This window comes from Colossoma macropomum, unplaced genomic scaffold, assembly GCF_904425465.1.
Source record: "Colossoma macropomum unplaced genomic scaffold, Colossoma_macropomum, whole genome shotgun sequence".
NCBI classification, from domain to species: domain Eukaryota; kingdom Metazoa; phylum Chordata; class Actinopteri; order Characiformes; family Serrasalmidae; genus Colossoma; species Colossoma macropomum.
In genome coordinates this window covers 21,952,798-21,966,530 of record NW_023494807.1, presented here as the reverse complement: position 1 = coordinate 21,966,530, position 13,733 = coordinate 21,952,798, and the positions used below count along the sequence as shown (strand labels likewise).

At 38.6% G+C, this 13,733-nt stretch overlaps 1 protein-coding gene across 1 annotated transcript; it reads left to right on the top strand.

The window, feature by feature from the left end:
• The first annotated feature begins 8,234 nt into the window (after positions 1-8,234).
• Positions 8,235-11,516, top strand: LOC118797525 (polymeric immunoglobulin receptor-like). Its single transcript, XM_036556892.1, has 5 exons — positions 8,235-8,283; positions 8,382-8,702; positions 8,812-9,120; positions 9,211-9,273; positions 11,491-11,516. Exons 1-5 carry the CDS (start codon positions 8,235-8,237, stop codon positions 11,514-11,516), a joined length of 768 nt encoding a protein of 255 aa, XP_036412785.1.
• The last annotated feature ends 2,217 nt before the right edge of the window (positions 11,517-13,733 follow it).

Sequence of the window (13,733 nt, the reverse complement as noted above, 5' to 3'; positions counted from 1 at the left end):
TGCCAATGGAGACTGGATTCTGGAGTTTTGCTATCTGATCTCTGTCCAGACCCTTCAGTGTGTTGGGCACTGTGGAAGTAGAGAAATAAAAAGCCATCAGTAATACCATCAAATCGGCAGAGAGATCTTCTAGATGGCTGTCTCAAGAGAGGACCTCTTGACACAGAAGCTAGGTAGCTATCTGCACACAAGCTAGAGTCTTTTCAGCCTCAGCTGTCCAGTCACCTGGAGGAAGGTGTGTGATGCTGAAAGACCTGAAACAACTGAGGATTCCAGGAAAATCACTGATGATGTGTTCAGAAGAATCAACAGATCTGGTTAGTGTTACTTAGGAGCATTTGTATTTTATTCAGATTCATTGGTTTAAGTCAAGGGTCAGCAAGCCAAATGTTAAGAGCAGTTTTTGTCCTTTCCATAAAAATCAAACCACTTTGGGAGCCACCTTTCTACAAGGCTGAAATCAGCTTCTCACTCCCCAGCTTCTTGTTTGAATTTTCCCATTCCTCATTAAATGGTGTCTGAGGCATCAAAATGTAACTGCAATTTAAGGTGGAACAGAAAAATTCAAACAAGAAGTTGGCGAATGAGAAGGTGACATCAGCCTCGTGACTTTTTAGTGTTTAACAGTTTCTTGTTGCAGAATAAATGTATCTGGAAACCAACTGGAGTGATTATGAGTGCAAATAAGATAATTTGTCACTAAATTATTGTCTTAAATCTCTCTCTTTGTCTTTTCATTAGCTATTAGCTAGGTGAGACTGTCTGGGTTGCTATGGTGACCAGCAGTCTGCGTGCTAATCTTCAGGGTTAAAGGGTGAATTAGCAGTTATGCAGTAACTCCAGTGTTTGACACCATTTATTGTTGAAACTGTGTTGAACGATCAGCACAGCTTTATTTTACTGCAAAGTAGGATTATTTTATTTTGACCTAAATATCAAATTCTGCTGTGGAGCTGCAACAGGGCAGTTCAAGCCTCAGCTGTCCATGTTGCCAGTTTTGGGCTACTCCAAAAATAATACAATTTGGATTCAAGGAGTATGTTATCAACGACGGAAGTCAAATAAGAACAGTGATATGCAACGTCTGCAGTTCAAAAATCACTTACACGACCACCACAACATCCAGCTTCAACCGTCACTACAAAACCCACAAAAAACTATACATCACTGTATCTTTTTAACTAACTTATTGGCCGGTTGAATGTTAGCTAGAAAACTAATGTTAAGTTTAAGCCTTGTTAGACTTGGCATTGAATCATGTATGCATTTTATTGAGAGGACAAAACAGCCAATTCACAGAAATTGGACTTCAAGGTCCGTGAATTTTAAATAAAAATTTAGAACTTTCTTTATGTTTGTTCCAAAAGAGAATCTAACTAAGTGATCTTGTCAATATAGATGTGTTTAATTTGGGAAAATGTAAATGTATGTGTTTGGTTTGGGAATATTTATGCTAGCTAGCATCTTTACCACAAACTTAGTAATGTCAGTATTTAGTGGCATACTAAACAATTATACTTGAGTAGTTTGAATGTTTTTATGATTTGATGTAATATCAGTAAAGTTGACATTTTATGCTACATTTTCTAACTTATTTATATATACTTAGTTTTGTTTTAAACATCATTCAGTTATATTTGGCTTTGATGCAGTACGTTTTTTGTGCACTGTAACAGGAGTGACACATATGAGAAGCACCTCAGAGAGATGCATTAATCGCCCAAGGAGAAATGCAATGGTTTTGGTTAATGTTGAAAATAAAACTGATTTAACTGATTTTAATGTGGAAACTGGATAAATCATCAGAATTTCATATGACTTGACCTGACGTGACATGCTTGACCTCAGCAGTGACTTCAATTATCTTACTTGACTTATAGCAAGGACTAGACTTGACTTGCTTGATTCTCAACACACTAACTTGGGACTTGCTTGAGAGTTGAAGGTTAAGACTTGAGACTTGCTTGTGACAAGAACGTGTGAATTACTCCCACCTCTGACCTACAGAAAAGCAATAATGTTACAGTGTCTATAAAGGCGTTGATTGAGATGCCATTTACCTTCACATTTTCATCCAGCTGACACTCAGCTTCCCTGTCACTATAACAAATGGAAGCCTCTCAGTCTTCAAGAAAAAACTGGTTACAAACCTGGAGAATTCATCTCTAGCTGTTACTGTTTTTAACTCTCAATGTAATATACTTCCTTGTGCTTTTTGAAAGACATCTGTAATGAGGGGGGCACACTGTAAAATGTAGCGTTTGAACCTAGAATTTTCTATCTGTGAAGAAAGGGTCGTTTTCATGGCCGTTCATTCTATGTTCAAATGAGAGACTCTCATTGCCTGCTCTGCTGGGGTTGGGGAGAACATGTGTATCTGGTGTATCGAGCTGAAAGATAAGAGACAAAAAAGAGACTAGGCTAGTAACGTTAGCGGAGGTAACAGACTATTAGCATTTGTCTGTTCATCAAAAAGAGTGACTGCCTTTCTCTGTGTAACTTTCTTTGGCTTAAATGTGGCTTTAATTTTCTGTAGTAATGGTAAAATTCTGAGTGGGGCGCTGAGAAACTGAACAGTGCTTAGAGAGCCAAGGTGTTCGTTCGCTACACACAGCGTTTCTCGGGTTCATTTTCTCCTGAAAATCACAGTTCTACAAAAAAGGTCTTTAGCTCCTCCTTATCACGTTTCAACTTAATCCAAGTATGTTCCCACATGGTTTGAACATTGTATCCCGATTTTATCAAAACCAAAACTCTCGGGCAAATCGGCTACTTTAGTCTGAAAGAAACTCAAACTGTCAATGTAGCGTTGCTGGAAATGAGAGTCAGTCATACACATCATTTTATTTTCCCTAAGTAATAAGTTGCGGTACTGTTTTGTTCTTTGCTAGAAAATTGAGCAAAAAATATGAGTCATAACCACGGCTGTTATGAGCGATAAATGTAAACTTTTATATCTGTTTTTTTTTTTTCTTTTTTAACAGAATCGTACATGACAGTGTGTATATGAATCAGTATGTGTTCATTTTGTTCGGTAAAAAACGGGACTACGCGTGGCGTAGAATCCGATAAATTCCGTTCGTCCGGTCAATATTCCAGTATGAATTGTTTAGAAGAATTGATCCTATTGGATGAGACTGTGTCGAAATGATTTGCCCACTAAATCACGTAATTTAAACAAGTTGATGGGCTCCTCCACACATAGAGAACCAAAGTTCTCATCACCATCCGTCACAACATCTTCATCACCATCACTCTGTAACCTGTCATCAAGAGAACATACAGCATTCTCGTTAAATAATGCTGATGTCAACATTTTTGTAATATCATAACGGTTCGGTGCCAAATTAATCCGTTCGTCATAACCAGAGATGAGGCTGTAATCAGAGCCCAAACTCCCAAACACGCTGCCATCTGCACCTCTGTGTCTCCAACTCCAAAGGCAACTTTGTACTCTACCTGGAGACGGGGGTCCCGTCCCACATGGTCCTGTCAATTAAAAGTGTAAGACGAGCGCTGCCACATATGTCCCTCTAACAAGATGCACAACACACCATTATGTACCACACATACCTGTCGTACCATTCATACCTATTACATCATCACATACCTATCGTACCATTCATACCTATTACACCACCACATACCTATCATACCATTTATACCTATTACATCATATGAATAGCCCTACTCCAGCAGTCAGACTGCAGATCGCAGGGTCGAGAGCCCCCCCCTCAACAAACACACACACACACACACACACACGCACACACACACACACACACACACACACACACACACATGCACCCTCACGGTCAAACTGCACAGCACGACACGAGAAATCTCACCACAACAGGATTCAGGACAAAACTTGGGTACTTTTAAAAATAACTATCACAAATTAACCTATGGTTCCTACAACCTGACACTTTTTCATATTTTAAAATTTAAAAACGCCCTTAAGCAAAAATTTGCTCACAATTTCACCAACATGCATCCTGGGAAAGGATTTACTTTTTTTCCACAGGTTACTTCATACGGTAATTCTTTACATTTTTCACATGTGACATCATCACATAACTCAATCATTTTGATATTTACCGAGTTCTATCACTACTCTGGTGGACCAACCAGGAAATCTATTTGCTTTTAACTAGTACTTCATTTGATAATGGTCAGGAATGAGAGCTTTTGTGTTTTTAAAAGTTTTGTTGGGTTTTCTGCTTCATTTCCATTTATCCAAAGAGTTTATCTCACTGTATTTTGCTGCGTGACACCCATGAGTCCTGCTCTTACTTCAACACAAATTAAACATCTCATCTGTCATCAGAACGTAAATTCAATTTTTTTTTTTTTTGGTGTGAGTGGCACAACATTACAGCTTGATGATCTGCAGGTATGAACAGTCTTTCTGATACATGTGATCTTACTTGAAGGTCTTTCAGTGACAGTGAGGTGAACAGTAACCCCCACATCTCCTGCACTGAACCAGTACCAGCCAGCATCACTCTTCTGCAGACCCCTCATCTCCACACTGACAGATCCTTTTCCTTCATCACTGACCAACACTGATGAATTCTGGGATGTTTTAGTCCTCTCTACTGTGTAGCAGCTCCAGTCTTTAAATCTGCACCACTGCTTCTGTTTATTCTGATATTGCTCTGTAGAGACACTGGACACTGACACTGCCCCCTTCCTGACCACTCACTCTGCTGTTTATCACTGATACAGCAGGATCTGAATAATGAGTTGTGTAAACATGTCTTCTATTATAAATGATGTCTTACAAGACTTTACAGTGAACATATTCAACCTCACACAGAAAGACGTCTTACCTGCACTGACCATCAGGTACAAATAATCCTTGTCATTAAGACTTTCACCGATTTTGTCACATGCAAGTCTGATACTGTAAATCATCTCTAAAACAACATCAGCTCCTCAAGCTTTAGGCTACAACTGCTAAAGCAACTTAACTCCCACATTTGATAAAGCTTGCTGGTTTTTGTTGCCAGTCTTATGATGTCAGTTCACTGCACAGCAATGTTAGCTTGCATGTAGCAATAAGCACAAAGAGTAACATAAAATATGGAGGAAAAGTGCAAGTCTTAATCTTGGAAAGGCAGTTTAGTGGAATATATCCAGAAAAACACTTCAGTTACTTGTTGATCTTCACAAGCACAGAAATACCATCTTTTATCCAACAGAACAAAAAGTAAGACTCACAGGGATCTTTAGGTCACTTCCTCCCGCAAACCTCAATTTGCACATTAGACACTGTAATTTCCTGGGAGTGACCCAAGTGAGATATTTAAAATGCGGCAGTGACATCATTTCAGTGCAAAAACAAACACAAACCAACAGTTATTTACAAACCAACTGTTGTTCAAATGGCAGCTTTACGTCGTTTCACAACAGCCATAAAATGTGATTTCTGCATGTTTTGGAGCAGATCTCTTTGCTGACCTGTGCAGGGACACGTCAGTGTCCTGGTTAAACTATTAACAGAGTTATTTGGAAAAATATTTAGTTGATTATATAAATTACAAATATCAGAGTCAATTTCCATTCGACCAGCACAATGGCCACTAAGAGGCATAAAGACAGAAATATTCTTGCACAGCCATGTTGTCTCTCCCAAATTGCGCACAGAGAAAGTCCAATGATACCAATACACACTAAAGTGATACTTGGGCCTCTTTTACACACACACTTCTGTGTGGTAAGAGTGAAGCAGCACTGTGACGGCTGCAGCTTACACAGATTAGCCATTCATACATATACTGAGACAGTTGTTGTATTTACATGATAGCAGAGTGGTAGAGTGGTATGAGGCAAACTAAAAGCACAATGAGTATAGACATAACTAGGAGTTACAGCAATATTACAATGTAAAGTGCATAGTTAAAGTGTCATTACAGCAGCAGGTTATGATATATTGCACAGTGAGTATTAACAGGAGAGGAGATACAGTGATGAGGTTCAGCACAGTTCAGACAGCAGGAGATCAGTACCGTCGCTGCAGTAAGGAGACTCGTTGTAGAGCCGTATATCAGTGGGTAAGAAAGATCTCACATAGCGCTCTTTAACACAGCGCAGCTGTAACAGTCAGCCACTGAATGTTCTTCTCCGTTTATCCAGTGTAGCGTGTGAGGTATTGTCCAAGATGGCTAACAGCTTGTTGAGTGTCCTTTGTTCTGCCACAACCTCCAGTAGGGCTATACTGGAAGTTCTCATCACTTGTAACAAAGTTATACAGACATTCTTTTTCTGAAATAATAAATCAGTTTCTTGCTTAATAAAAATATTCTTTGTCAGACAGCATGCTGCATTTGTTTACCCTCAGCAGTTTTCTGATTTGTGATCATGCAAACATTTTAAGCCTGTAGGTCTGTAATGAAAATGAGTATGTAGCATCAAATGTTTCTATAGTACTGTGTTTGATAATGGCCATGATTTTTAAAACATTTAGTTTTTTATCACTTTTCGTGGTTTAGTGACATGTATTTTGTATCATGCTATATGTTCGCATTCTTTACGCCATGCAGAGGTAATAAGTCTTATGCTCAGCAGAGGAGAAAATAAATCATCTAATAATGAAATCATCAATAAACAGTGGCACAAACAGCTTAAACAGCTGTTGCTGTTAGCTCGCTAGTTAAGCTGGTTACAGAAAGGTTAACTTTGTGCAGCTCATGCTTGTTTGTCAATAAATTGACATTCAATAAAGTTTCTTCTGTATAATTTTCTTGTTCATTAACCCAGTAAAATCAATGATTTGAAATGATGTTGTTTATTATAATTGTGTGATGCTTTATCAGCATTCTGAATGACTGTTACATGAAACTTGTTTGACGAAGTTGAGACGCTTGCAATTGTTGCAGCTGAGTTTCAAGTGAATTCCAAGACACTTACATTATGCAACTCAAATATAATTTAGTTTCATGTAGGTTTCAAGCAACTAAAGTTGCATGGAAGTTTCACAATGTAAAGCCAGCCTTAGAGCTAATTTGTTTACTCATAGTTACCCAACACTACTGTGAATGATTGGTTAATAATATGGAATAATTAGTTAGTTAATTAATTTAGCATGAGGGTCTAAAGGTCACTGGAAAATCTCTGAGTTTGCCGGGGTTCTGCTCGTCTGATGTTTTTGCTCTATACATTAGACAGAGTAAGAACTAGCAAAAGAGGAAAATACAAAACAGGAAGAGCTCTGAAGTGGAGCTGCTTCACTCAGAGGCAGGAAGAGTGTTTGTCTCTGGAGTCTCTTACAGAAACATGCACTTTTACTCACTCAGGAGTTCTTTAATTCCCTTTGTGTTACTCCTCTGTATCTCAGGTAAGATCAATGTAGCTTCATTTCTTTGAACTGAATTTGTGTTCATTACACTTTCACTGCTTTAAATGCTTTAAACTCGTCCATGTGAGGGTGGATACAGACATCTTTTATGTGTTCTGCTTTTGAACGTTTTGTATCTGATTTAATGTGTTTCACAAAAAGAGCCTGTAGTGAACACTTTTTATGGACACTGATAGTTGTGAAGTTGTTTCTGGGTTCACCCTTAGCAAGAAGGGCTCTATGTAATAACAAAAAAGCCCTGTAACTTACATACCAGTAGAAAAATTAGTTTAAAAAACATTTAAATAACTGACCATCATAACATTATGGATGCAACTATTCACTATGTGGTAAAGACACATTTTATTAGGTATCTATACTTGTGGTCCAACGTTATAAGGTCCACCTACCATATAGGCGCGCTTCGTAGTTCAACGATTGAAGGGTTTTGCTCCAAAGTTTTGTTTTTTTTTTTTCCATGATTTATGCTGTTGGGGTGGGCTTAACATGTAAACTAAACTTCAATACTATATTAAGATTAATACCACGTCTATCAGAGAAATATAAAAATGGTGTTTTCCATTATATGGCAACGTTTTCTCTTTTCCAAAACTCATAATATCCAATATTGTTAAAAAAGATATACAATGTACAAGTACAGATTGTAATCCATCTCTTTCTCTGCATAATTTGTTAGCCCTTCTTTAACCTGTTCATTAATGGTGAGGACCTCCACAGGACCACCACAGTGCAGGTATTATTTAGGTGATAGATCATTCTCAGCACTACAGTGTGTGTTGTGCTGGTATCAGTGGATCAGACACATCAGTGCTGCTGTGTCTGTAATCATTGATTGAGAAAGTGCACCTGTATGGTAAGTGGAGCTGATAAAATGGACAACGAGTATACATACAAGATAGGGCTATCTAACAAAGTGGAAAGTGAGTGTATAATCATTGCATATACTATAGAACCCTCTCAGAACCCTTTTAAGAGTGTAGGACTGAGGCTGTGGTATATTTTGGCTTCTTATCTGCAGATTCTGAGAGCCTGAAGACACTGAAGAATGTAGCTGCAAAACTTGGTGGATCTCTCAGTATTCCATGTTTCTATGATGAGAAATACAAATCAAACCGTAAATACTGGTGTAAGGGGTATTACTGGTCCTCCTGTAAAATAGTAGCCTATACAGACACAAATGGAAATACATTCGTCACTGATCATCCAACCCAGAATATGTTTACTGTGGAACTGAACAGCTTCCGAGACTCGTACTCTGGATATTATTGGTGTGCTGTGGAAATTGGTGGAAGTGGGACCCCTGATGACAAGGATTATTTGTACCTGATGGTCAGTGCAGGTAAGGAGTCTCTCTGTGTGTAGAATCTGTTTAAATGTAAAGACTGTAAGATGTCATTTATAATGGAGGATGTATTATTACACCACTCATTCTCTGTCTCTTTATTCAGATCCTGCTGTGTCAGTGATAAACAGCAGAGTGAGTGGTCAGGAAGGGGGCAGTGTCAGTGTCCAGTGTCTCTGCAGTGCCCAATATCAGAATAAACAGAAGCAGTGGTGCAGATTTAAAGACTGGAGCTGCTACACGTTAGAGAGGACTGACACATCCCAGAATTCATCAGTGTTGGTCAGTGATGATGGAAAAGGATCCGTCAGTGTGGAGATGAGGGGTCTGCAGAAGAGTGATGCTGGCTGGTACTGGTTCAGTGCAGGAGATGTGGGGGTTACTGTTCACCTCACTGTCACTGAAAGACCTTCAAGTAAGATCACATGTATCAGAAATACTGTTCATACCTGCAGATCATCAAGCTGTAATACACCACTCACATCAATTTGTATCTCATTTTCAGCAACAACAGCTGTGACTACAGTTTCTGCCACTGAGAAAACCAGCATCAGTGAAACCATTTCAGGTCTGATCACAAACAGAGCCTTAAAATTCATCAAATCAAGAAATAGAAAGAATGAATGATTATTTTGTCCTTCTAGGTTCTAAAACTGTGACTAAAAATACAGAGATGAGAACAGCAGAGCTGTAAGTAGTGACATTATACTTAATGCAAGTGTTCAAAAACTGTTGTACTTTCACACCTCAATATAGCCTGTTTTTGCTCTTTGCTTTTTGAAGAACAATTAACCCTCCTGCAGTAACAGCTTCTGAGAATGAACACAGCACAAGCAAGAGTGGGAAGATGCAATAAGTATGTGAAATGCAAATGAGCTGAGCTTTTAATGATTTTAGACTCCCAAAATTATTTAAAAAAGAAGCAATATTTAAGAAAATATGCATTATTTGGCAACATGTATGCTTTACCCAGCATACATAACTGCACTATGTAAGATTTTTTGTTAAAGAGGATCTATTATGCTCATTTTAAGTGTTCATAATTTTATTTCTGGGGTATACTAGAATAGATATCACATGCTTCAATGTTGCAAAAAACACTTTACTTTTTTATACTGTACGCCTACTTTTACCCTCTGTCAGAAACTCTGTCAGAGCTCCTGTGTCTTTAAGGCCCCCTCCAAATGAGCCCAGTGTGCCCTGATTGGTCAGCTTGCCCACTCTGTTCCGATTGGTCAACCGTCAGAGTGGTTCCACCCCTGTCTTACAGAACACACAAAGCAGATAGAGGCTGCAGCAGCAGACAGGTTGAAGTGTGAGCTTCGCCTACATTCACACAAAATCCTTCAAACAGGGTTGTGTGGAGGTGTTAGAATGTAACAACCACGAAACAATCAGAAAATGAAGCTTAATTTCTCTGATTCACTGCTTTGTATTCGTTATCGCCATTCGCTCTCTTCATTCATTCATTCTCTAGCCCGCTTGACCACCACTGCTCTCTCAGCCAACTTTGAATAGTATTTATCAACACCTTCACAATATAACTACAATACAGAAATGGTATTCTCTTTGTAGTTGTATTGTGAAGTTGTTGATACTGGCACACTGTTATGACACAGTTTTCTATGTTTTCTTTGGCCCTTAAGTAAAGTGAGTATCATATATATATGAATCCCTATGGCACTCACGCCAGGCTCCAATCCTTGTGGACCAAAACACTTATCATGTTTAATAATGTAAAGTGTTTGAGTGTTCATGGTTCTATATAGAAGCATTTTCTTTAATAAGGAACCCTTGAAGAGCCATCTTTTTTAAGAGTGTATGCTGCCACTAAATTTGAATGACAGAGTATGTGTGAAACGAAATAGCAAGACAGCAGATGATTCATGTTTTTAGTACTACCTTACAAAAATGCACTCAAACACTTTCTCTCTTGGTGGTAAGGAACCGCTTTCCCATACACAATATCCAGTTCACGTTCACTCTACTAGAAACAGGAGACAAATTACAAAAACACTAAAAAGTTATCCATCATAACCTATGGCACTTGACACTTGTCACTTCTGTTATGTCAACTTGACATTGAAGCTGTCAAAAGCAGTCTTTACAACAACTAATGCTTTTTAGAATACGCCTTTATAAATGTTTGTCATGAAAGCATTATGTAATTGTAATGCAGCTTTATAAACATGGCCCTACAGTAGTGTTAGTAGGGGTTAATAGGGAGATTGTCACCCTTTGCTGCAGTTACAGCCTCTGCTCTTCTTGGAGTCCTTGACACTAGATGCCTAAACATTGCTGTGAGGATTTGATTGCATTTAATGACAAGAGCATTAGTGAGGTCAGGTACTGAGGTTGGATAACCACTCTATGTCATCCCAAAGTTATTGAATGGAGCTCCATCCCTCCAGAGAATACAGTTCCACTGTTCCACAGCCCAATGCAGGGGGATTATTGCCCTCTGGTTGACCTCTGGCGTTAGGCATTAGGCTTAAGCTCATGTGCAGCTGATCCAGAGCATCCATTCTATTAGCTGTGCATCTCTAAGGAGATCATATAAACTATGTGTGTGCAGTTTAACTCCTGTGTCAGTAACGGGTTCAACTTTAAAGTAGCTGAATTCACTAATTAGAATGGCTGTCTGACACTTCTGGACATACTGCACCATGTGTCTCCATTCTACAAGACATTTAAGTAGCATAGTCCTGTAAGTGTTGTTAGTCTGTAAAAATAGCTGTACTTTCACACCTCAGTATAGCATGTTTTTGCTCTTTGCTTTTTGCAGAAGAAGAACCGCCCCTCCTGCAGTAACAGCTTCTAAGAATGTGTTGATTGTACACTTCAAATATCAATGAAATGTTCATTATTTGGAACCATGCATGCTCTAATAATCATAGATTAGAAACATTTGAACCAGGATGTGTCTCTTTAGTTTAGTAAGTACAGCAAATTTAAGTAATCCTAACTTATACATGCACTATATGTCCAAAAGTTTGTAGAACCTGCTCATCCAATGGTTCTCCTGAAATAAAGAGGGTCAGGTACTGATGTTGAATGATTGGTTCTGGATCACAAACATCACTCCAACTCATCCCAGAGATATTGAATGGAGCTCCATAACTCCAAGGAATGTAGTCCCACTGCTCCACACCCCATACCCCTCCAGCTGATGCTTAGCACTGTTCATGGTGACCTTAAGCTCATGTTTGGCTGCTCCAGAGCATCCCATTCTATTGGGTTTTCTATGGAAATTATTCAAGTTGTGTGTGTAGTTGAAATCCAGTATCATCAGTAACTAAATTATGAGCCAAATAAATTAGAAAAGGTGTCTGCATACTTTTGGACATAGTCAAGGTATGAAATATAGGGCCTAATTAACCCTCTGGACCCCCTGAAAGGGGGGTTCCTAAAAAGAAACTCTTAAAAGGGAGGAACAGTGCATTGCAATGTTGAGCAGAAGCAGGCACGTGTGAGGTTATGTTGAAGATCGCTTTTTTTTAAGCTCTAGCTGGATTGTGGTACTGCTTAATATAGTCCTCTGCACAACATCATGGGTTGCAAACAGTGTTGGAGTGTGCATGTGCCATGGACAGTGGCCCTTTTGTATAATGCTGGGTTTTTTGTATGGTGGCGTGGTTTTTCACACTTCAATACAGCATGCTATTTTTCTTTTGCTCTCTGCAGAACAGTTGCCTCTTCTGCAGTAACAACTTATGAGAAAGTTAGTGAGTCAAATGAGAGAAAGCAACAGAATTATTTCATATATGATGTGAAATGTTGATGAACTGAACTTTTATTCATTCTGTACTTTAGATACAAAAAAAAACCTTATCTTATTTGGCAACATGTATACTTTAAAAATCGTAGGTTAAATGTAAGGTTTTCAATGAAAGATATCATTGTTCATTGCAGCAATGGAAATACCAGGGTTATCTGGGGTCTACTGGCTGTAGGCCTGGGGCTGCTGCTGGTTCTGACCATCAGTATAACCTGCATGCTGAGAAAAAAGTGCAGTAAGTTTTCATTACCTCCCATTTTCTTACAGGTCTATGTTGCTATTAAAAAGGATGGAGTTAATGACTATTACCAAATGTCTATGTTGCACTATCTTGCTATTGTGCTATTCTTTGAAGTGTGTCTACATAATAAACACCACAAGTAGGAAGGTCCTTTTTTTTATGGGCAAGACCACTGTTCAGAACATCGGTAATTTGGATACGAACGGACTTATATGAATTCATTATCACTCCAGTTGGTTTCCCGATATATTTAATCTGTAACGAGAAACTATCAAATACTGAAAAGTCGCGAGGCTGAAATAAGCTTCTCGTTCGCCAGCTTGTTTTTCGAACGGGTAAATTCGAACAAAAAGCTGGCGAACGAGAAGCGACTTCAGCCTCGTAAAAAACAAACTTTGAGAGACATTTTACAAAAATTATTTCACTTTTTTACAAGATTATTTAACTTTTCGGCAAAGTTTCGTAGTGGAGATGCGAGACATGCGGCTATAGCTGAGCTAAAGGTTAAAGCAGAGCAAAGTAAGTCTTTCGTTTCTATACTTTTAGCCTATACTAGCACATTAGCACATACTGAGACACATTACAGCCAGGATAGTAAAATGATTTTTGTTGACACTTCGCCGACCCCTGGTATAGACCACGTCACTAGCCAAACGTTAGCGAGTGTTTTACGTGGACCTTGCATTTGGGACTAGCTTGTTTAACGTATCACTCCGCATCGCACTGCTGTGCGTCATAAGTAATGCTCATTTAGGCCCACTAACTACTTCAACTTGACAGGCACGGTTACAAAACAGTAAGCTAAGTTAAATCAGTATCAGTTATTTTAAGTTCGAAAAAAAACAATATTGTTAACAAGAGCCGCATAAGGTCTATTAATTTTTGGGCCTTAACTGAATCATGTAACTTAGCTATTTAGGTGATGTTAACATTAGCATGATGCGTTTTAATAGCTAATGTAAGGTAGCGTTAGTCTGCAGCTAGTTAGGTTAGCTTAACTTAAGTTTCT

Coding starts and splice junctions, on each gene's coding strand:
- LOC118797525 (XM_036556892.1), top strand. CDS start 8,235: ATGGACAACGAGTATACATACAAGATAGGGCTATCTAACAAAGTGGAA. Junction 8,284..8,381: donor GCTATCTAACAAAGTGGAAA/GTGAGTGTATAA, acceptor TCTTATCTGCAG/ATTCTGAGAGCCTGAAGACA. Junction 9,121..9,210: donor TGTCACTGAAAGACCTTCAA/GTAAGATCACAT, acceptor TCTCATTTTCAG/CAACAACAGCTGTGACTACA.